This window comes from Clavelina lepadiformis, chromosome 3 (genome assembly GCF_947623445.1).
Source record: "Clavelina lepadiformis chromosome 3, kaClaLepa1.1, whole genome shotgun sequence".
Classification (NCBI taxonomy): Eukaryota; Metazoa; Chordata; class Ascidiacea; order Aplousobranchia; family Clavelinidae; genus Clavelina; species Clavelina lepadiformis.
The window spans coordinates 20612406-20635784 of NC_135242.1; the positions used below are offsets into that span (position 1 = coordinate 20612406).

At 36.5% G+C, this 23379-nt stretch overlaps 3 protein-coding genes across 8 annotated transcripts; 1 reads left to right on the forward strand and 2 right to left on the reverse strand.

Moving 5' to 3' along the window:
* LOC143449900 (pseudouridylate synthase PUS7L-like) lies at positions 1–7847 on the reverse strand. Of its 3 annotated transcripts, none has more exons than XM_076950231.1 (10): positions 7167–7847; positions 6742–6897; positions 6355–6514; positions 4131–4241; positions 3928–3988; positions 3705–3851; positions 3511–3643; positions 2794–3143; positions 870–1160; positions 1–316 (listed from the first exon to the last, which is right to left on the reverse strand). In XM_076950231.1, the coding sequence occupies exons 1-10, from the start codon at positions 7813–7815 to the stop codon at positions 44–46; spliced, it is 2331 nt and encodes a 776-aa protein (XP_076806346.1). In that variant the 5' UTR covers positions 7816–7847; the 3' UTR covers positions 1–43. The 3 variants fall into 3 exon arrangements, with proteins under 3 accessions (XP_076806346.1, XP_076806347.1, XP_076806345.1); XM_076950232.1 differs by having other exon boundaries at positions 907–1160; positions 4086–4241; XM_076950230.1 differs by having other exon boundaries at positions 4086–4241.
* A 3880-nt stretch (positions 7848–11727) lies between these two features.
* Positions 11728–13975, forward strand: LOC143449298 (alkaline ceramidase 2-like). Its single transcript, XM_076949440.1, has 7 exons — positions 11728–12089; positions 12392–12522; positions 12712–12832; positions 12983–13124; positions 13287–13424; positions 13517–13654; positions 13737–13975. The coding sequence occupies exons 2-7, from the start codon at positions 12421–12423 to the stop codon at positions 13900–13902; spliced, it is 807 nt and encodes a 268-aa protein (XP_076805555.1). The 5' UTR covers positions 11728–12089; positions 12392–12420; the 3' UTR covers positions 13903–13975.
* Positions 13976–14177: 202 nt separating this feature from the next.
* On the reverse strand, positions 14178–21522 carry LOC143449297 (cAMP-dependent protein kinase type II regulatory subunit-like). 4 transcript variants are annotated; one of them, XM_076949437.1, is made up of 10 exons: positions 21364–21522; positions 18522–18708; positions 18297–18344; positions 17810–17946; positions 16908–17014; positions 16477–16636; positions 16244–16345; positions 15936–16082; positions 15598–15724; positions 14178–15010 (listed from the first exon to the last, which is right to left on the reverse strand). In XM_076949437.1, exons 2-10 carry the CDS (start codon positions 18613–18615, stop codon positions 14889–14891), a joined length of 1044 nt encoding a protein of 347 aa, XP_076805552.1. In that variant the 5' UTR covers positions 18616–18708; positions 21364–21522; the 3' UTR covers positions 14178–14888. The 4 variants fall into 4 exon arrangements, with proteins under 4 accessions (XP_076805552.1, XP_076805554.1, XP_076805553.1 ...); XM_076949439.1 differs by lacking the exon at positions 21364–21522 and adding an exon at positions 19663–20558; XM_076949438.1 differs by lacking the exon at positions 21364–21522 and adding an exon at positions 19568–20558.
* Positions 21523–23379: the final 1857 nt, after the last annotated feature.

A 23379-nucleotide genomic window follows, 5' to 3' on the forward strand; every position in this document is an offset into this window, starting at 1 on the left:
AACAGTGTTTATTTTTAATTAACTGTACAAGGTAAAAACGCTTTCAAGAAGACGTTGGTAAAATTGTTTTTAATACTTTGTCGAATGCCATAATTTTTATCTCGAAATTCCACCTTTTGAAATTTCCCTCAAAAACATGGTCGCGTAACACGACGAGTTTAAATCGAATTTTAACTTTAAAATCGAAGATCCATCTTGGCCGGGATTCGAACTCCAAACCTGCACCGTGTCGCAAACAGGGGGCTCTGGTAAATCGTGGAAAAACTCGTCTACGTTGTGCTGTTTTACTTCCCGTTCCGCCGCTCCCGCCATCCACCTACAAATAAAGTTTTATTGCAATTAATCGCTGGTATACAGCTGCGTTGTTTTGTCGTATAGGCCTAAGTCTCTTGCAATTTCCTTAAAGGCTAATGGATGCAGACGTTTTGTTTATGTTTTTGGGATTTCTGCAAAGTAACTGGTTAATCTTATCGTTACCAGAAGCGACGTGGACGATGATTTACGATGCAAGCGAAGCGAACAAAATTGCTCACAGTTTAAATTTCAGAAAGATTTTTGTTCAAACAGGAAAACAAAAATAAGCAAGAATGTGAGCAATTTTCATTCCAACGGTTACAGTCACAAAACGCAACCATACCAGACTCCCAGCATTTACTAAGTCAGTAAAAAACCTAGAAGCCGTGTATTGCATAGCCTACAATAAAACACACAAGCATGAACAGTGTTTTATGGATAAAACGGCAAACCTACCCTATTGAAACCTTACATATACATGATACGTGACACCATCAGAAATCATCATCAACTAACCAACCTTAATCAATAACTTAACTAACTAACTAACAAATTAACTGGACATTTATAGTTACCAGAAAAGTTTTAAAAGGTTGAAGATTATTAACAAACTTGTAAGATAAGTTTCGAGGAAATTCGATGATTCTTCTGTAAGCTCCCGGAAGATTGATTTTCAAAGAGTTGATGCGAAAACTTCCGCTTACATCTTCGCATCCGTCACCTAGGATCCGATCCTCTTGCAGATTTTTGATGTAAAACGTTTTCATATTCGGTGGAAATCGGATGCGGTTGCCAGGCAATGGCAATACGACGTCAGATAACTGAAAACGCCGGCTGGTGATGTCATCTGACGTCACGACGTGGATCTGCAAGTTATCAGTGTTTGCTAATTGACAAAATGAAATTGATAACCATTGAATATTATTGAGTTTTACGAACACAGCACAACATAACATGTAATAAATTAATGAGGTCAAATTATGCCACCAGGCATTGGATCTTGGAGATAATAGGCCTGGGGGAAATGTCCTTCTCTGTAAGAACAATATTTGAAACTATTTTAAAGATAAATGTATCAAAGAATTCTGCTAGATCTAAACGACTCGGAGTTTATAAGGTTTAAAGACCTAGCACATGGTTACTGACCAACAGCATATTAATTTTTCCCAAACACATTTGCGCGTGAGTAATAAAAGTAATGTGTGGGTTGTTTATTCATCAACCTATAATTATAACCAGTCGGTTGGATTAAAGCCGTGGAGTTTAGTTCGATCGGAACTCTGAGGCAAAGCGTCAGAGAAAATTATGTTTAGATTAGATGATGAGAGTATGCGCGGCAAACTATTCGGGGGCTTATATCAACTCATTAGCGTCGTTTAATCTTTAACTACTTGGAGTTTAACTACCGAATGAAGTTGCCCTATTTGCTTCATGAAAAACGAAGTTGGATGTGTATTGTACAGCATAAGAAAAATGATGGATTCCCATTTGGGGCATAGAGCCCACCATACTTTTGCGTAATAAAGGCTCTGACTTAAATGTTACGTAAACATTATAGACATAGAGGTTGCAGCAACTCTGGTTCTCCGGCTGTGAACTCAATTAAGCTACAAGGTGGGGCTTTTTTATCATAACTACGATCAGCGGAAACGGATGAAAACGATGTAGTAGTGGGAATAGAGCTTGCAGAAGTTATTGAGATGCGGTTTGCGATGCTTGTAACTGCGCACAAAGGAATTCTGAACGCGTTATGCTTGCAACGTATTTCATGCCGGCATCGACCGCCACTTGCTGCAGCATTCAACCTAGCAAGGTTATCATCGTGTATGTTTGTAAGTACTACCGGTCATTGACCACTTTATCCAACCGCAAACGGAAAACAGGCGTCATAATCAGGCAATGTGACGTGATAATAACTAGTATATCATGATTATGGAAGCATGCGGTGGATGGAACACACACGAAGGAAGATTTTTGTCAGATGATTTATGGCTTGACATTGGGGGTAAATGGGCCCCAACTAGGCAGGGAATATCGCAATTCGCATTCCACAAAACAGTTTGTAAAGTGAGCATTAAGGGCGATGTGTGTGTGCTGTGACCAAGTTATATTATTACTGCAAACACGAAAGTTGATAGATTGGTAAGTAAAAATATCCGGCAAAATATGATCCATAAAACCTGATATATACTTATGCTTAATCTCACGTTTCCTAGAACGTCGCTAACCATTTTACAGCGATAAGATATTAAACAGTAGAAGGCAAGAAGCGGGATTGGATTTTCTCAACGAAATACAATAGTATTTTATAAAGATGTTGATTAATTCGAAGGCAGGCAGATTTTCTGCGTAATTATGGAAATGGAAATTTTTTTATGAGTTTTAAAGATTCATAAAATAAAATTGAAAGACATGATTGACATTAAATTCACGTATTGTGAAGTATATAGCAAAATTACCTCAATAAATCAAATTAAAAATCTAATTTTAATGACAAACCTGGTCTAATTTCAGTTCTTCGCCTCGCTGCACCACCAAATCCCCTTCAGCCACGTCATAACAGTAGTGACGTAATCTTTCGGTGACGGCCTTGTTCCACAAAAAACTGCAGTACGCATGCGCGTAGAAGACAAGGGCATTGTGTGGTAGACTCAAAAGAGCTTTCACGTAAGCGCGCTGAGAATAATCCGAGGCTGTGTCCTGGGCGGCCGACGCTGAGTTCTTCGCAGGAGCTTTTTTGCACTCGGTTGTGCTGACGTCGATCTCCTGCAGATTTGCTCCAAAGTGACGTAAAGCGCGGAGTATACTGACTTCCCTTACTCTGTGACGACTTAATCTCTTCAGAGCGCCTTATAATGAATACATTGTATTGGGAACTAAAATTGATCAAAAGGGCCTACTTAACTACCGGTATACTATTATTACCTACTTAACTACAGTGGGTGTTAAATCTATGATTATAATACGTGTACGGCGTCAATAACACAACGTGAATATAGGGTATCCCAAAATGCAATGTATAATTGTATAAACACATCGTAATTTCTTTGTACTTGTATGCTTAGTACGTATGTACAGTATATGTACATTTTACCAATAACATGAATACTGCTATAACATACGTTTCGAACTTGCATTCGCTTCTTGAAGTTATCGAAAGCAGTTCGGTAAAAGCTCGACAAAAAACTATCTTTTCAAGCAAAACTTATTTCATACCTTCAATGTCGCCAGTGTCCTGAAAGTAACGTTTTGCACAATTGGTGGTGGTCACGTCGGACATCGTTTCGTCATCGCTTACGATATTATGACGTTTTTGAGTTGGACGCAGCAATGTGTGGATAGCCATTTTCTGCAAAGCATGTTAAAATATAGAAATTTTTCCAAAAGCAAAAGATAAAAAATTTTCGAACCATATCATGACGTAAGATTGCAAGTCCAACAGACGATGCCTCAAATACTTCTGATTGGCTAAAGCTATCACGTGATTCTCCTTGGAGTTCTTCATTCAACTTTTGCCCGAATCGTTGGGCTCCAAAATAGTTGATAAACCCTTGTTCCTGATCAAACAAAACTGTCGTTAACTGCAAAAACTTTGATTGACGTTATAACAAACCAAAGCGATCGAAAAATTACCTTTGTTAAATCTAAAGACTGCTTCACGCTGTGTTTTAACGAAACTATTGAAGCTGTAGATCTGTAATTTTATGATGAAAATTTTGATTTAAGATTCATACAAGACATCCAAGAACCATTCACAGTGGCATTGAAATAGAAAATTGAAATATTCTCACTGATTGTTATTAGCGACTTTGTCAGGCATGCACACATCTCTTAACCTGATGATGAATCGATTTCCGGACAACTGACCGGTTCGCAAAGGACGTGACGTAACAATTATGCCACTAATTTTAAGATGATCGGGCAAAGTCAGTGACAAGGCCTCAAGCCTGGAACGAATAAAATTACGTAAACAAGACGAAGTAAAAAAGCAAGTTTTTTGCACATTCCAATAAGTTATTAGTTTACAAATAACTGCTAGCAGATAATTCCCTCTAACCATACATTTGAAAAACTTCACCAAGATAAATGGCAAGAAATTACAAATATTTACCAACACACTACAACACAAAACTTCAATGTAGAAATATATGTTAACTATGCAATGCTGCATAAATAGAACGTCAGTTTCAGTGAAAGATTAACATTCGACCAATAACACCTCTAACCATTTATCTACAATATGCTTTGTTTACATAAGTTAAGATAAACCAATAAAGCGTTTAAAAAGTTTATTTTGGAAGTCATTCACAGAAAAGGAGGAAATATTTAAAAAAATTCCTTTCAGATCAAACACGCCTTTGAATAAGTAATATCCACGTTATGAGTGACAGGCGGCTGCTTTATTAGGATTGTTCAATGCGGTCCAGGTGTTGCCTTTGATCCGAACTAATCCCCGCCATAATTAAACGGAACGGCGACAGATGTTTAAAAAACTTTTGAACTAAACGCCTTGTTAATGTCAAATGGGCAACCGGCTAGGGGCCAACGGGTAATAACTTCGTATCCACGTTGTATTCGTTCACACGTCATAGCTATGTAATAATCGCTGTTTGTACTCTTGTTTACGACGTACGCAACGCGGAAAAGCGTGTTTGACTAGCTGTGGCAAAAACTTTTATTGCCGATGTCGTCTTGCTACAGGTTTCTTTTTTTCAACTTCCTACGAAAAATGGACAGCGTTGTGCACACTGGCTGCTTCCAGGTTTTCTTGGTGCTATCACTGTTCCGTTACGCCATCTAACGGTAAAAATTTGGGACATACAAGATAAGTCATGCATTGTTTGTAAAGGAATATTTTAGGTGAATTGTCTTTCTGTGCCTAAAAATAATGTTAGCAAATTCTTGCAACCATGATCATGCATTAGTAAGCATTTAACGTGATTCTTACAATAAAAGAGTTCTTAATTACCCTGATCAAGCAAGGTTATAACAAGCAAAATGGTCAGCCCACCAATACCTGTAGCAATATACTCTGCTTGTTATAACCACCTTGGGACCAAACCATTGTGGTCATAATATACGAACGGTCACAATAACCAAAGCTGTTGAAGTACCGTTTCACTACGCTAGGATCGATACAGTTGGGAAAAAAATGACAAAAAAACATGTCATTAACATTATAGAGAAACATGAAGGTGGATGTCAGTAGGTGAATTGAGAATAAATTGCACAATTGTCACCGTCACATTGTATAGTTGGCATGAAATTTTGAAAATGATAGAAAAGTGGTAATAGAAGACAAAGACTGGCCATAGTAAACAGATTATTTTATACGGCAAAGTTCAAAACTGTACCAAAATGGCCGTATAAAGCGAGTGGTCATGTTAAGTGAATTCTGCTGCATAACTTCATGTCATAGATTTCAACTATAAGACAAAGAGTTACAATGAACAAAATTGACTGGTTTGAAACTGCTGTAAAAATATTTCATTTTCTATCAGGCATATTTATCTCAATGTTATTTGACAAGAGCACTGGCATCACCAACTGAAAACTGTGCCAAGGTACAGATACATTGCAGGAAATTCAGGTTCCATTATAATTATACAATACACAATAGTTGCATTGTAATTCTATGGTGGTATTGGAATGTTTATCTTCAAACTGAGGAAAATCTCCGCAGGACTTAAACTCAGCTGCTTTACAACCCAAGCGCTGTCCACTGAGCTTGATTGTTTGCATTTGCATTTGCTAAATTTCTATTTGTGATTTTGAGTTTTCAAACAATCATCATCATCAATCATTTTCTTTTCCTCATTGACACAATGGGGGCAAAAAATCAGTTTAAGGTCTTACCTGAAATTGGCACCGTTTCTCAAAACTGCTCATCAGAGACAACTGCCATTTACGTTTTATCCACTAGCACTTCCGCAATTGCGTATTGCAACTTAGCAATGACTAAGATCATTATACTTAAAAGCGAGTCAGAAAAACTTGCAATCAGATCACCGGCCAGTATAGTTTCATGTTACTTTATAGCTCTATGGTACATGTACCAACCTTTCCTTACGAATTCCTTGCACGGTCATTTTCTGCCAAGTTTCAGCTCGTTTATCCTTGATGCCGGCAAAACCAAACTGATGAGGTCGAAGGTCAAAGTGTTTTGCCAGTTGATGAACGGCATCCAAGCTCTCAGTGTTGTGTTTGTAAAATGTGTATTCTAAAAATTTGTTTTTGTATAATGGTTCATACCAGTATAAGTATAGAGTTTTTACACTAACAGAAAGTGACATAGACATCAAAAAGTTGTTGAAAAGAACAAATTTACATTGAAAGCACATATGTGATTTTAGTTATAATAAGAGAGCTTACAGAATATATAATTACTGGAATAGACCTAAATTAACCAGTTAAGCTCAAACAAATTGACTGACTACTTGAACCTACGACAGTATGTTTGACAGGTATTGCCACCCTGTTTCTTTGGCCTTCTCTTAACCTCAATTATTGCTCCATTTGATTTAGTTTTTGCCATCAAAAATTTCCCAAAATGTTGATCAATTTCATGGTGTATCTTTCGACGAGTATCCTTATCAAAATTTCCTTTAAAAAAATTACTTTAAATCAAGTGATTTATAGGTGTGGCAAAGTTTATAATGATTAACTTCCAAAACTTGATATATGTGGAATTTATTTAGCACATGGTGTTTTCTTGCAAAACTGCAAGAAATATGTCTCAAAGGGGGAAAACTCATGTGTTTAATTTTGAAGTACAGATGATTCATTGGTCATCGTGTGCAAAAACAGTCATTTAATATAGCATATGTTTACCATATACTGTTTCAATAAGAAAACATAGTACAATACAGTACCTTCTATTTCAAATGCGCTGTTATTGTTGTCCTTGCTGAAAATATTAACAAAACGCATGAAGGCAACAGCAGCAATTCTTCCCATAAAAGGTTCAAACGACTGAAATTTCAAACAAGGCTCCAGAAAGATTTCGTTGTTTTTTTCGGTAACTGTTGCAAGCTGGGGATATAAAAACTGAACACACTTATGAAGCAAAGTTCGATGATTCTTATTTGGAAATCTGCCAAGAGTACACAGTCTGTCAGCTTGGTGCATCTCTAATGGATTTGAAACAATCAAATCAAGACATTTTAGAGTTTCAGGTAATAGCATACCACTCAAGGTGGATTTGCACCATTCAACGTCACTTTTAAAGTCCAATGGTTTTGAAAAGTTTTCATGCGGTGAATCAGTTAGCTTTCTTTTCTTGTCAGGACATGTATCATGTGAATCTAAAGTTTTCCTAACACCACCATCAATAATGCTTTCGGCAGTTTGTGAAGAGATCGTCGGCTTGGCAAGATTTTTAGATGAAATCTCTTCTAGATTTTCCCCACAGCAGATTATATCATCTTCATTAATTTCAGCCACTTTAAAATCACTTGGATGCAATTTGACTTTAGCCACAAAACCAACAGTTTTATTTTGCAGGAAAAGTAAATTCTCCATCTGCAGAGGACTTGCACTGTTTATCAGTCTTAACTTATGATATTCGGACGTAATTTACCTGCCGAATTAATGATCTGACTCCGTGGCTGCGTGCGCCAGGCCACTACACATCTATTTTTGAAAGACTATTTTGCATTGTGTGCCACTTTATGAGTGACAAAAATTGCGAATAAAAAATTTACTTTCAAGCTTTTTTCAGTTAATTTCTTTTTAATGGCATTTCACAATATACCAATTGAAAATAACTTTCCAATAAATAGGCCCTTTCCGAGTTACCCCTGCCATTTTTTTGGGTGGTAAGATTTTTTCGATTGCCTGTACCAGGCAAAATATTTTTTTTTCGTGCAAAAAATTAGTATGCTATTCACCTGAGCGAAATCTTTACAATCCAATGCACAGATTGCTTGTAATTTAAAAATATACGAAGTGGGGCAAAAATGTCCACTTTTAAGCATTGACGATCGAAAAAAGTCTTGCCAGTCAGTCAGTAACTCAGGAAGGGTCTATATGGTACAATAACCACCAGCCCTGTATATGTAACCCCTTACATAATTTGTATTTTCCTACATCAGTAAGTCAACTCGGTAGCTGAGTGGTTAGAGTGCTTGGTTAACATTAACATGCAGTTCGTTTTCAATCCTCAGTGGCCCTACCATTGTATCGCCCTCAGGCAAGGCATTAGCGCCCCAGCCCCCAAGCTCCTGTTCAGTGGTCTTGATGAATGGTTTCAAATTCAGGCAATACAGAAAAAGTTTTAAAAATACATAAAAGCTTGCAGTAAAGGAACCTGCACAAAGGCTAGCTCAAAACTAGGTACCCGGGTCTCGGATCAGTAGTCCTATAAGTCAAGCAAAAACTTTCCTCAATCCGAGGATAAAGATTAATTGTGATACCCTACCACTCACCAAAAGCTGAGTGTTTCTTATGAACAATGTTGTTAAAAGTAGACAATTAGTCAATTACCGGCAAACAGGTATGTTGGGTAAGAAATTTCTGATAAACTGGAAATTACACTGTTTAAGGTTGGGCTTGAGTTAGTATAAAAACTTTCGAATTCTACATAGGCTAATCGACAAATATCCTTTGATTGTACACTGCACTGTGTCTTATTGCAGCCTGTCTTAGTGTCTTACTGTATTTTTTAAATATCTTTGTGCAACAATTATAAGGTATGATTATTATCAGTGTCTGCTCATCACCACCACCTTATAAAAAAGAATTTTAGTATATGATGTACTGTATGCATTAAATCACAAATTTTTCAATGGTGTGTGGTTCGCTCATGAAAATGGGGAAATTACCTTATGCAAAACATCAAATAACATAAACATTTTGGTGTGAGTTCATAAAAAAGTTTCCAAATTTGGTTCAAAGGTACAAGGTGAAATACATGCACTAGCATATTTAGGGAAATTATTGAGCCATGCTCCATCATGAAGCAAATTCTTGGGAACTATAGGCATTTTAACGTCTTCATTCCTTTTCGTTCTTCACATTTTCTTATTTGTCGCTACTTTGGCAGTTTATACGGCGTTTCAAAATCATTGTACATGACGATACAAAATTGCATTATAGGCCTACTGCTTTTCAAAATTGTACACTATAAACTACAAGCTATTGTACGTAAGCGTAAAAAATGGATAAAAAAGATTTCATTTTTTACATTCGTTTTAATGCGCTTTTGAGGCGTAAAAAAACTAAAAAATCTGCAACCAGTGTAATTTGAAATCTTATGTTTCAGTGCGTACCATTACATATGGCTTACAAAGCTTTTGTTGTGGTTTAATGTTGGCCGGTAACAAACTGTATCAATTTTGAAAAAATTTGTCAAACTAGGTAATTCTAAATCTGAAAATTAAAAGTTGGATTATGTTACAACAAACACTAATCCATGTATTCTAAATTACATAATTTATACAAGAAAATAGGGTTCTATGAAAACCAGAGCAGATTTAAACAAATTCGAATTGTGCAAGTTGTATCACGTCGAACGAAAACGTCTGTGGTGCCAAAATGTTTTCTTGTAGCGGCTGCCAGGCCCTGGGTCGATCTATTGCAAAACGTACCGTGATGCGGAAAACTTCAAATTTTATAAAATCATTGAAAACGCATTTTCCACTGTGATTATGTGTTTCAAAATTTTCAAATCTTGGTTTTTGGATTTACTGCAAAATTTTGCTGTTTTTAAACCCTTACTGTCTTCCTAAAGAAGGCAGATTTAACATCTTGGGGCACCCTACAGTTTCTAATTAATTTTGTACATTTTTAAATTCAGTTAAACTGTAAATTGGTAGCAATGTATGTAGTAAAATATGTGTTTAACATTCGTTTGCTACTACAACCCTAAGGTTTGTGCGGGTCTGCGATTTTGTTGATGAAGCAGTTAAATGCATAGTGACGTAATAGATGCTGTTTCTAGGTTACAGAAACGCCCCCTTTTAAAATAGGAAAGGTTTTATTGGAATGACATAGTAGGCCTATCTTCTGCCTAGAGATAAGACTAAACCGCGAAACTGATTAAATTTAGCAGTTATTATTAATCAGTATAATTGCTATTAGTCAAAAGTATAGTTACTGCTATGTTATCCACGTTTGTTGCAGACGGGTTTATTGTTCTAATGTGGCCTCAGTTTTTGACGTTTACGGTACAGTTAGTTGCTTGTTGCTACCGTCGCAACCTCTACCGTCCACCGGTACCGTAGCTATCGATGTACGTACAAACGGTGCAAGTACCGGTATTGCAGAAGATAATATAACAAAGCTTGTTTATTAAAGATAGATGCACATTTCTAATTTACATGAAATAATACGTTCATACCGGTGGTTGATTAGGCTACCGTACTGTTGATAAGTTTTAAGAATCAATTTTCTTCTTTGTTATTATTGCCAGCTGGCATTTTTATATTCTACCGGTAACACTAGCAGTCAAACATATGAACTGTACACTGTACAGTGATACGCTCTGATCAACCATAAATGATCAACTGTGGCCGACCCTTTTCGATTATCACGTATCCGTATGGGCTTAATATTCGCTTTTGTCTGGTCGTAAAACAAAGCGCCGAATAGTGAGACATGTCGTTGTGTTGTATAGCAAGTCTAGCAACCACATTTCAACCGGTTTCTAAGAATGACAAACGATAGTATAAAGTTGGTATGACGAGAGGGATAAAAAAATAAATGTACAAGGAAAAACTTGCTTTTAAACTTTGTAACGAAAATTCTCTCGTTCATGAGGCCAGGCTAAAATTTATACTTTTACGGAGAACCGCAATACAGTACCCTTAACTGTGAGTAACTATAGAGTCGTCACGCCAATAAAACAAACTGATGATCTTTAAAAAGCCACATTTAATTGGTTACAACCAAACACCGACTTAACCTCACAGAAAAAAACGCACAACCTCTATATTTAATGAAGGTGCCAAACCACGTGATCAACATAGATAAGAACAAAAACGCAAAAGGTGCGCAAATTGATAAAAACACTACAAACGATACCACGATGATGGGGCAACTACGTAATGCGTGAGAAACGGAGTTCGTAACAACACAATGAAATGGATGAAGCCGTGTTAATCACAACAGATGTAGTTACAAGTAATCTAGATCAGGGTTTATCAAACTGTGGGTCGCAACCCCGTTTGGGGTCGTGAAAAAAATTCAATTTTAATAAATTAAATTGTTTTTGTTAATTTTTTATTCGCTTTGCTGTTTCCATTATGCGGTTCATTTATTATTGTACGCTACAGCTACTGTACTTTGGTAGATTGTGTGCACTTGTATGATTTTGCCAGAGACAAAACACAACTTGAGGTTTGTAATTAGACGTTTATTGTTATGATATCTACCCATCAAGGGGTCACATAAAAATTTCTTTTCTAAAATGGGGTCGCAGAACTAAAAAGTTTGAGAAACCCTGATCTAGATAACTGACCATAATTTTGGATTATTCAGAGAAATCTTTCAGCAGAGCAAAACTATAAGTGAGTGAAATAGAATTATAACATTTGGAGGAGTGCTCGGTTTAAAAATCGTCTAGTCAAAATGTTGAGAAAAAAAACTAGGCAAAGTTAATAGATCGACAGGAAGACGAAAGTTTACTGGAGATAAGTATTCAACGATGCTCAACACAAATTTGCAAGTCAATAAATTATCATTATGAAGTCAGATAGGACAAAATTAATGTTGATCCATTTAGCGTTATGCAATATTTTCAACAGAAACGATATTGCATCTCTGCTTGTCTATTGGATGATAATGGTAACATATAGGTCAGTAGTCTGCGGCCATTACTCTAATAAACAGATTCTGTTCTATCTGCATTTTGAATCTACAATATTTAGTTGGACATTAACCGTGGGTTTGCTCCTTAATTTAATTTTTTTGTGTTGGTATAAATTTTTGTGTATTAGTGTGGGGCAGCGCTTTTAGATCGGGAAAATGTTGAGCTTTCATTTTATCACGTTATATAGTAATGCGATTCATATTTGAGCGTTGCCGTAAAATATAGGAAAACACTTTCGTACATTGGTGCAGAGGTGATTGAAAACTTTTATGACTTTTTCTGTGTTAGGCTCAAAACTGTAGATTTTTTGAAAAATCATGAGACTTCCGACTGAAGGATTTGAACCTCTTTCCTCGGACGTTGATTGGTGTGAACCGAATTACGTCATATCGCCTTACATAACAGAGTTTTGGAATACGGTAAACCATTTGGCCTACTGTTTTATTGGAAAGTGTTTATTAACTCATTCTTATATGACGGCTGAAACGCTTAGACTACCAAGAACAGTGTATAGTCAGTCTAATGTAATCAGAGAAGAGCGAATAATATTGACACTCGATAATTTTTCTATTATCAGTAGCCTAATTGCCAAAACCTGGCTTTTGTAGGTGAGCTCCTTTCCATTGGTAATTTTTCCACCGATTCTCATGTACATTCACAGAGACTACCCCAAAAACGTACCCAATTGCGAAGCCATAAACTTAGTGTGGGGCCTGCTCGCTGTTGTTGGTAGGTATAGGTTATGTAAGGCATTCGTGTGCAATGTTTTGAAACGGAATTTAATTTCAACATAATCATGTTTATCACTATTACATACACTGTAGTAAGCTATAACTGGTTTAATTCGGGCCAACTCATTACTAATTTTGTAACGTTCAGGGCTTGGATCGATTTATTTTCATTCGACTTTGAGTTTAGTGGGACAACTACTGGACGAGCTGAGCATATTATGGGTTTGCTGTGGCTTTATTGCGATGTGGATGCCCAATGCGCACTTGCCATCTTGCCTTGCCCAAAATAGGTTTGTTTCATAAAAATTCAACGTGTAAACTCAATAAAGGCAAATGCAAACTTGCCAAGTAGTTGTTCATTTTAACCATGAACATACAATTTTTGATTATCATAATAGGTACCACCAACCTTGGTAATTACTTTTGCTAATGTTTAACTCATGAAATCACAGATGGATATTTCAACTAATTATGTTGGTATTGGGAACAGCGGCGACTTATTTGAGCATAGTAAGACCGGAAGTTAACCATGTTACCCTCATGGTTTTCGCATTGCCTGCAATAGGGTATTTGGTTCACGGATACGGCACGTAAGCTGTATTGCTCCTTGTATTAATTTCTTGTTATTTGTTATTGCTATTTGATAACAGTTTGTTTCATTACCAGTGCGCGTTTTTAACAGATGTCCAAACCCAACACTAAGACACATCTCGAAAACTGCAGCTGCTCTTGGAGTTGCATCACTTACGTGTTGGGCTCTCGATAAGCTTTTATGTTCATTCTGGTTGAAGATTAATTTCCCTTATTTTCACTGTTTCTGGTGAGAAAAAATGTTTGAAAAGCTCGAAATGGTCAAACGCGACAAATCTGAATTTGCTCATCAGTTGCTGTAATTTTTTTAGGCACGTCGTGGTTCTGGCAGCAATTTGCAACGGCTGCGTCAGTTACGCTTACTGTTACGCTCTGGAGCAAGTACCACATAAGAATCCAACCTTAAAATTTCGTGGTCTGTGCAATAACAAATGGATTGGACTTTGGACCATTGAATTCAAGAAAAAAAACTTTTAGTAGATTATACAACATCTTATGCATGGCTGCAACTGTCTTTAATTTAATACACCATTGATTGTGTGCTACAGAACGTACATAAGGTCTTTAACGTGGGATTACGAGAGGAATTCTTAACTGGCTTTCAAATATGACCAGTTCATTACGATCAAAACTACACTGCACCAAATCATGTGCAATGAGGACAAACAACGGCATGAGTTGCTCATTTAACACATTCTGCGTTGATGTCGTTCCCAATTTCTCTACACAATATTTCAGGAATACGCTTCAAACAACTCAAAACATGGAATGTATTAACGAAATAAAACAAACGAACCAGTAACTAGTGAATCGTACAATGCAAAATCATACAAGCTAGCGAATCATAGTCGACATACGTATATCTTAATTTTTCTGGAAATATGTGTTGCATGACCAATGACAGCGTGGCCAATCAGACAATAGAGAACTGTAACAGTGGAGTAACTGTTTCAATAAAAGTGTCTAAAAACGTACCAAGCCATTACACTGGTTCTCAGATACTTAGAGTAGAGTACTTATAGTGAAATACTTAGAATAAATTCTCTTTTAACTTTCGAACGCTTGATGACAGTGCGGCTATTCAAGCGCTTTGAATACCAACCAATCAAATCATTTTCTGTAATAACGCGTTACATTTGAAGGTAGGATGCAATACACTTTCGCTAAAACCGGAAAGTCGATTGAAAAAGACGCAATTGTCGAAGCACGAAGGGCAATTCGCCTAAATGTAGCAATATAACTGCAAACTGATAAGAAAATTCCACAAATGTTAAGGATAAGCCATGAAAGCATTATTGCATGAAGAGGTCCCGAGATAATAGAAGCACCTTATACCAGTTGGCGATAGCAATTACCACCGTTTGGACGTTGTTTTTCTTCGATTATATTCAAATTACTTTTTTGTTTTCGTATAAAAAGGTATAAGATTTAAATATTAAAAACCTGGCACAATACGATAAAGGTTACTCGTTCATATTCATATCTTGATAGATTTGACTTAGCTGTTCTTCGTAAAGTGGGATGTTACGCATTAGAAGTTCCTTGCACGGCCCCAACAGACGTTCGAAAGCTTGAACGTCGAGCACTGAGAAAAAAATTACACGAAAACTTGGTATTTTTTCATAAATTTTAAAAGAAATAAAAAAATATTACAACAAATTGAAAATAATTGCAGCAAAGAGAGATTTTAGCACAGCACCTAAGAAAGTGTTTGTTCAATCACCTGGTCTTGTGGGTATTGTTAGCACTCTTTGTAAGCAAAATTGTAAATGCAGAGATTGCATTGAAAAGCAGCAAGGCCGAAAAGCAAACCATTTTAACTATTGTGTTCAGATAAAAAATGAGCTGTAATTGTACTAAATGCTTGCTAAGTGCTCGATCTTGAAAAGAGGTTTAAGGGCGTTATGACGGAACAAAACAATGGGTCTAACAAAAGCGCGCCAGATCTATGTTTGTTTTACAAATCGACGCCGATTTCCCTGCCAATATTAGCACTTTTTGACAATAATAGCTCCGCTTTTAAAGGTAGTAGGATATGTACTTCTGCCTCAACAACGCCGTGTTTATCTTACTTTCCCAAAATTTCGGTCCGCGCTTAATTTACAAGTTACGAAAACACGCATTGTTATTAAACAAATGTTTCACTTGATTTTACTGAAATCAGAAACTTACCGGCACATTGACAAGGGCCGTTTGCCAAAGCTGAAGCGGCCCTGGGTTGATTCTGGATAAGCGCGAGTTCTCCAAAGTACTCTCCGGCCGAGTAATGTTTAAGTGTGACTTCGTGTTCGGGATCATTCTGAAACGAGAACATGGAGATGACAGATTGCGTTTAGCAGACGACATCTGCTACACAACTAACAAGATTTTAACACTGAAAACGGGAGAGCATAAAATGTAATTAGAATGCAGCCATGAGTAGAGGACACTCGCCGTTTTAACAAGGATAATTGGCTTAAGCGTTCCACGAAATCCAAGTGCAATACGCGTAGTAAAAGTTGCCCAAATACCTGATCGTCTCCCCGCCTTTTCACGGTGACCTTGCCATCGATCACGATGTAGAAGTAATCGGCAGGATCCCCTTGCTTTAGAATCATCTCGCCATCGTCGTAACTCTTGGTTACCATGGCGTCGGCAACTTTCATCCTTTCCTCGACCTTTACAGATGTAAATGCATGACCCGAAATCCAGTCAATTAATGAAAAAAGCTAGAAGCTACAAACCCGAGAATATGGGTTGCTGGTGCTAATGTCATATGACGTCATCTTTAATAATTCAAGGACATAAATATGACAGGTAACAATTTTAAACACTGTACCGTTAATGTGCTAAGAAGTGGAACAGTAGCAAGGAAGTCTTCGTATTGCTTCCTCTTCTTCGCAGCATTCTTTACGATTATTCTTCGGAAGGTAGTTCTATCCTGTATACATAACATCGTATTCTTCGACCGAAAATTGAGAATTTGTGACATAACTTATGGTCTATTGTGAAATGTAGTGTCGTTGTTGAGTCACACAAAGAGTTGATATAATGCTAGATTTCAAGCCTTACCATAGCCCACAGAGACCCGTCAGTGGTGGCGATAATGGTAGCTAGACGAGGGCAGTTGTACATGAGTGCAAGTTCTCCAAAAGCACCAGTACCTTTGTAACTTCCTTTATGAGCAGAAACTTTACTTACAGGATCATTGATGAAAATATCAAAGTCTCCCCTGGAAAACCAAGATATGTGTAAAATTTCAAGTCATATGTGTTTTGTTAGGGTAAGCCAGTTAGCAATCTCTATTGCAGCCAACAGCACCAATGGGTTTGTGTTTCAGCTTAAAATATTGTTTGTATATTTATTGCACAATACAGCATAAACTTTAAGCAAAAATGCTCACAATTATGTACGTATGCTTGCCATTTTTATACAGTACTGCATACCACAATACGAGGCTGTTAGCTTGGCTGCATAGGCACAAAAATCATTTGTAAAAATACCTTTCTATGACATAGAAATTATCCCCATCATCCCCTTCGTCAATAACATGATCACCGGCTCGTACAATCTTCTCAAACATCGCATCAAGCACAAACTGGGTTTGTTCCTGGAAAACAACTCTTTGTAAATTTGTTTACAGAAGTTACACGTTGAGTGTACCACCTGCAATCCTGCATACATAGCTCAAGATGTAGTTAAATTCCTGGCTTACCACGAAAATTTGAGGGGTACTGGCAGATAAGTTGGAATGTAAATTACTTTACGTCAGCTCCAGAAAAGTTTAGCAAATATTTGCAAGACAACAGTTTAACAGGTGTAATTCAAACTGATTTGATCTGTTATGATTTGCCTGATCAGTACACAAATTTAGAGGACTTAAGCTACGGTAGATAGACTTAACAGTCACATAACATATTGATTGGGGGAGCGAATCGCGACATATTGATTTGCGACTTTTAACCAGTGACAATACCATGCTACGTGCACGCAAGTCATTATGATATGTATTATTCTTCATGGTCAAACCAAATGACAATCGTAATCTGATTCAATACAGTTTGACACTGTCTAAGTGCCTATAGACTTCTGAATAATTTTTAATGAGAATTCTGGCTAGAACATTCCTAATATTAACGAAAAATCACTACGGTGGATTCTTATATTAGTAGCTTGTCACGAAAAAGCATGACTGTGTTTTCATCAGCACAAAAAATATAGCATTAAATAGCCTGAATAAATTAACGATACCATAATTCAAATTTTAACTTACACAAGATACAGATACACCTGATGTATATTTCAAAGTTACAAATATACATATATATAGTGAACAGAATTTGTAATATGTAGATTGTGTGCAATAGGTATAATTAGATAGGGCTAAATACAAACTATTTCCTACAATATCAAGGCTTGAAAATATGAGCATTTTTGAAATAACACGAGAAAGACGATCCCGCTGCTCATCAGTCTTTGGATGGACAACTCTCTGTTCCTCATCTTCATCATCTGCATCAGGATCAAATCCCTCAGCACTCACTGCAAAATGTTACACGACAATTTCAAAATGTTTTGAAGATGTTAGAATGAAAGCATTCCAATTGTTTTCATTGGTCCGTTATGTTCTGTTACAATTGTACTCCATCTTTGTAGGATTATTTAGAAAATTTACATCGATCGGTGGTGCTTTTTATCATTCATGACACTAAAGCAACTCGACACATCATACAAAATCATGAATGGCACTTGATCACATTTCATGACAACCGCGAGCGGCTCAAAAGCTCTTAAGGCTTAAGCCACTGGAAAATATTAGTATGCGGATACACTGAAGTGCAGTTTACACAGTGTGGCTGAAAAACGAAAATGTTGGAACTAGGGCCACTTACCTGATTTTCTTCTTCCAGCATTAGTTCGACGTGCCATCATTGCCATTTCTATTAACAAATGCAAAAATCAATAACTTTAAATAACTCTTACTCCGAGCGATATTCATCAATTGACTAGTTATATGCCATTATAGTAAGACTAATGCTTTGTTAACTATATATTTTAAAAAGCTTAAATTATAAGAAACACAAGTCTATGACCATAACTTTCACTTCAAGTCAAACCTTCAGCTTCATCCATATAATCATCGTTGTCACTACAAGCCATTTCAACTTCGTCTTGGTGAGCTGATCTCCCCATTGTATCAGCTCCTCTCATCTGATCTCGATTTTCGAGCAAATCGGAAAAATACTGAGCGGCGTATTCTACAAGGTCACTTGGCTGATGGCGCAATACATTCACCACGAAGCCCTTAAAAATAACAAGATGTTGCTTAACAAGATCAATATCCACTTATGAATACAATGGACATTATAAAGAGACCATTTCTGGAAAAGGAGCTGTTCTGGACACTCATAATTAAACCTCTGAAGGATGAAAGACCTTAACAACGCAATCAGTATTATATATACAAGACTTTAAATTTAACCACGTTACTTGATTCGGTGATTTATTTGGTTCGCCTGACAAACCATTTAAGGAACGCGTTTTATTAAGGTAACAACTAATTATAGCTGACAACACTTGATATTAACATATCGGAAGTACACCTTGTTAAAGAGTAAAGACACCATTCTTTACTACTAGGATTGTTAGTTACTATGGATTAGTTTGAAAACATTGAAAGAGTTTATACAAAAAGTTTGTTTATTTGTTATGCTGTAATATTTGTTTGCATCATGTTTTAAACATACACTCAGTATCTACAAAAAGTAAACATTTGTGATATTCTAAATAAAAAAATTTGAAATAAAGTCTTGCAAAAATTAAATGTTTCCAAAAATGAAAATAAGTAAATGCAAAAAAAAACCATGTTGATTAACTACTGTATGATACAACTACTACACCCTTTCAGTGAAAGTTATATTAGAATTTTTTACAGTGCCACTTTTTCATTTTAAACATTAACCGATTGTTCAAATATCTTACACAACGAAAGTTATTAAAACCAGACAAACAAAAAGTTGAGCATGCAATCACAGCAACACAGGTACGACATAAATATATGTATATAATATCGAACCTGGAGCATATCATGCAATCCAGGTGGTACCGGAATATCAGCCATATTACTGTAGTTGTATTAAATTCAAAACTAAACTTTATATACCAGTTTCTTGGCTTAATCTTGATGCTAAAACATATCAATCATAGATGGATTCATTTAAAAATTCAAACAAAACAGCTTTGTATAAACTTTATCACCTAAAATTGAAGTGGGGCTTTATAAAAATTTCAGAACATTGCGTATTGATGATCTTAAATCTGTGAAAAATATATTATAGTCGGAATACAAAGCAAATGTGCATCACTGAAACACAGAAGTACAACTGTTAGTAAAAGGCCTTGAAAACAGGCAACAGAGCCTCGTTTGTTATAAAAAACAACTTCTATATAGAAAGCGTGTTAGTAAGCTAGCCTAAATGCAGCAATGCTAACCAAAACCACCAGAATGACTAGCACACAACCTAGCGTGCTGACTGACATGTCTGTACAGACAACCTACAAAACGAAAAGGGAAAAGCCAAGAAACATAACGTTTTGAGCGTCGTTACATGATACAAGATATGACGACAAGTAAAATCATCATTTCCGCAAGCTGAATGCTTACACCGCGTTGACTGTGCGCTCACAAACTTATTTCACCTCACTACCAGTTATATATCGATGACAAGCGACAGGAAGGGTAAAAATAAGCCAATTTTATGCACTGCGTGCCATGTGCACTCACGAGGCCGGTACACACCCATCCTCCAAAGAACGCAAAAAAGCAAGTTTGACTATAACGTAGACTCTTGTTGGCGACCTTGCCTAGCTTAAAAACTGCATTTTTTGCAATTCACACCGAAGTTATGTAAGTTACAGATATTTAATAACTTGGCCATTTTATTCCTGTGTAAGTTAATGTTTAGCCTGATTGCATGGGGGTTTGCTCCTTTGAACGCATTCAATCATCAGCGCCCAACGGGCTGCAAAAACACTAACCCAGTTCAGAAGTTACTAACTGATTTAAAAACTGTTTCGAAGAAACTACAGACATCAAAATAGCCGATACCGATAAGTGCAAAAGCAATCGCTATACGCATGTTTGTCACATAAGCTCTCTCTCTCTGCTTGGCCTACTGCCTGCCTACCGGCTGCCGACTTCTGTTACGAAGCCAATTACGTCATATGACGTCAATTCAATAAAAAGCAATTGTGACGGCACACATGCACTGAAAGAGAAGAACCCATCAGGCGGCATTCTACAAATCAACTCAAATAAGAAACATCTGTGGGGACACGTTTTCATGCAGTATATTAAGTACTGTACAGAATAATAGATCATCACTGGTATAAATTCAAAACTAGCTTGATAATTTCATCAAAACCATACATGTTCCTAACTTTTTTATACTTAACTAAATACTGTCTCTGTCTTATTCCATCCAACCCGTAATAGTATTATTTTACGATCCAGCTTTACGACTTTTTGATTTCTGCTCCCGTTTGGGTAGTACACGTCAGTTAGACTTTTTGCCGCTTTTGTTGGCAAAGGAAATCACCCGATAAATATGATATCAACTCTTTCACGTGATACATTTAACACAAACACTTGAAGCTAAACCAAGATAAACCCCACAGTTGTATCTTAACCCATGTTGAAACTGCTAGACCGCTATTACGTAGAAACGTACCTTTGTATGATCGGATGGAATGCAAAATCATTTAGGAGGTGTGCCTTATGTATACAGAGCAACTAGGCCTATACAGCGTTGATTCGGTCAAACAATAACTAGAATAACAAAAAGGCAAACCCCTTTGGCAGATAACGTCAAAATATCTACAACATAACCCTTACGAAACAACTAACTTTAATCGGATTATTTGTCGAAGTGAATATACAGTAAACTGCAAAATACTTACGTTCTGTGCATGACAACAGTCTACAGAGTTTCCCGCTTAATGCTTTGTGCTTCGTAGGCAGAAGTAGCTTTTGTGCTTGAGTTCGATCTATAAACTGCTTTTACCACAAGTTAAAGTTTTGTTATTGTCAGTCTTCTAAGATCTGCAAAATTTCTGAGCAACATATCATTTCAATTCTAGGAAAGGGGATAAGTGAATACGACAAATGGAAATACTGTTTTAAAACAGTTTTTCAAATATAAAATTCATTTTAACCATTTCAATTTACAAACAAATACGTTGAGACTATTTCTGACTTTTCAAAACAAACAAAACTAGCAATGAAGGCATTCTCTAGTCGCGCCACTGTAGTAGGCTACTATCAATGGGTCCCTAAATGAATCCAAACTTCGCAATAAAAATTGTGGCTAAACGTTTATGGCAATTTCTTCAGTTTTATTCACTACGCATAATCTCTCAGGATTATTAGAAAATTCGGAATTGCCGATAAATCTTAATTTTAGTTCTGCAATCTGTTGTATAATTGCAATGCAACAGTTCCCATGTCGATATATTTCTGGACTCTCTTTCGAACTTCTTTATATAAGAACGCACCTCGCTGTGTCAATTCTAACCTGGAGTTCATAGATTAAAAAAAGGCAATGAAAGCAACTTTTCAGCGAAAGGCAAACAAAAACACGTCAATAACTGAAGTGCTCTAATGGTCGACCAGGGCTTGTACACGTAAGTCCAACCAGGCATGAAATTGCTTTCCTGCTTTGGAACACGTTGTAATTCGATAAACTTTCGACACAGCAAGCCTGGGAGCGAGTAAAATGACTAATCACATCCTGCAAGTTGATTTCTTCACTAAACTCGATTATAGAATTCATGGCATTGTCAACCTGCTTTTACAGTTCTGTCTGAAGTTTACACGGTTTTTGCAGAAAAGTGTGGTGACGCTTTTGTCCAGAAAGCATGACGTCATGTGACGCACAGAGTGGGTTGTTATATTTGTGTGAATAAACATAGCCAATTAACCTATATCGAGTACGACACGAAGCTCATACGGCGTGTGGATTACTCAAACTGAAAAATATGCAATGGCACAATTTATGAAATGATTGGATGTTCAATTAAAATTATCACTAAAATTTTGGACCCATTTCATGAAAAATCATTCGACAGGACAGAAATTATCCAGGTTAAACATTAATTATGCAGTGACTTATTCAGATTCCAACAGCTAACTTTTTGCTGTTGTTATTTGCTGATGATGACGGTCATTTTCTGTAAGAAGCCTCGGCTTGAAGGTTTAGAAACTTGGTGACTTGGTGGTTATAAAGTTTCTTGTTTGAGCAAAAATGTTTGCAGGATAAGTTTCTTATGTACAGAGCTTTTTGTTATCATACACTACTAAGTTTTAAATCAAAGTTCATTCATAAAGGTCAAATTAGCCGTTTTCAGTTAAGAAAATATTTCAATTTTAGTTTACTTCTATATAGTAGCCTACACACCATCGGCCTACGCAGAAAAATTTCATGAAGAGGGTTTTGCAAGGTCACATTGTACATATAATGATATTCGCAATTTGGTAATTTTCTAGTTTTTTACATGTAAATTGCCAGTGAAAGGGAGGGTTTTACTCCCAAAACACTCCCCCTGCGTACGCCAATGATACACAACTACACATAATTAGGGACGTTACTTTACTGTTACTGCTGTTACTGAGCAGGGCGTTACTTTACTGTTTTTGCTATAAACGAAAATTTTTTTATCATAACGAAAGAAAACTTTTTCATTCTTAGTTAAATTCTTCCTAAAAATACATCTGGAACTTAAGCTAAAAATTATAATGTGGATCTTTTCTTTTTGTGGCAAACGGTTTCACTTTTCACGCAAGTTGAAATACTAAAATCTCAGATTTAAAATTAAGAAGTACAACGGTCAGTAGAATTAGGTCCTGACAATCCTGAATTAAAATAAGTAGACAAACTTCCAAACTATGAAAGCAAAAACGTTCTCTTGTCTCTACCA

Excerpts from the sequence above, each read along its gene's own strand:
- LOC143449297 (XM_076949436.1), bottom strand. The coding sequence starts at position 19,525 with ATGGCTGATATTCCGGTACCACCTGGATTGCATGATATGCTCCAG. Across the intron at positions 15,725-15,935 it reads AAAGGCGGGGAGACGATCAG|AATGATCCCGAACACGAAGT; the intron begins GTATTTGGGCAA and ends TTCTCGTTTCAG. Across the intron at positions 15,011-15,597 it reads CGGCCCTTGTCAATGTGCCG|TGCTCGACGTTCAAGCTTTC; the intron begins GTAAGTTTCTGA and ends TTTTTTTCTCAG.
- LOC143449900 (XM_076950230.1), bottom strand. The coding sequence starts at position 7,815 with ATGGAGAATTTACTTTTCCTGCAAAATAAAACTGTTGGTTTTGTGGCT. Across the intron at positions 1,161-2,793 it reads AAGAACTGAAATTAGACCAG|ATCCACGTCGTGACGTCAGA; the intron begins GTTTGTCATTAA and ends GATAACTTGCAG. Across the intron at positions 317-869 it reads AACCTTTTAAAACTTTTCTG|GTGGATGGCGGGAGCGGCGG; the intron begins GTAACTATAAAT and ends CTTTATTTGTAG.
- LOC143449298 (XM_076949440.1), top strand. The coding sequence starts at position 12,421 with ATGAGACTTCCGACTGAAGGATTTGAACCTCTTTCCTCGGACGTTGAT. Across the intron at positions 13,425-13,516 it reads TTGGTTCACGGATACGGCAC|ATGTCCAAACCCAACACTAA; the intron begins GTAAGCTGTATT and ends CGTTTTTAACAG. Across the intron at positions 13,655-13,736 it reads CCTTATTTTCACTGTTTCTG|GCACGTCGTGGTTCTGGCAG; the intron begins GTGAGAAAAAAT and ends TAATTTTTTTAG.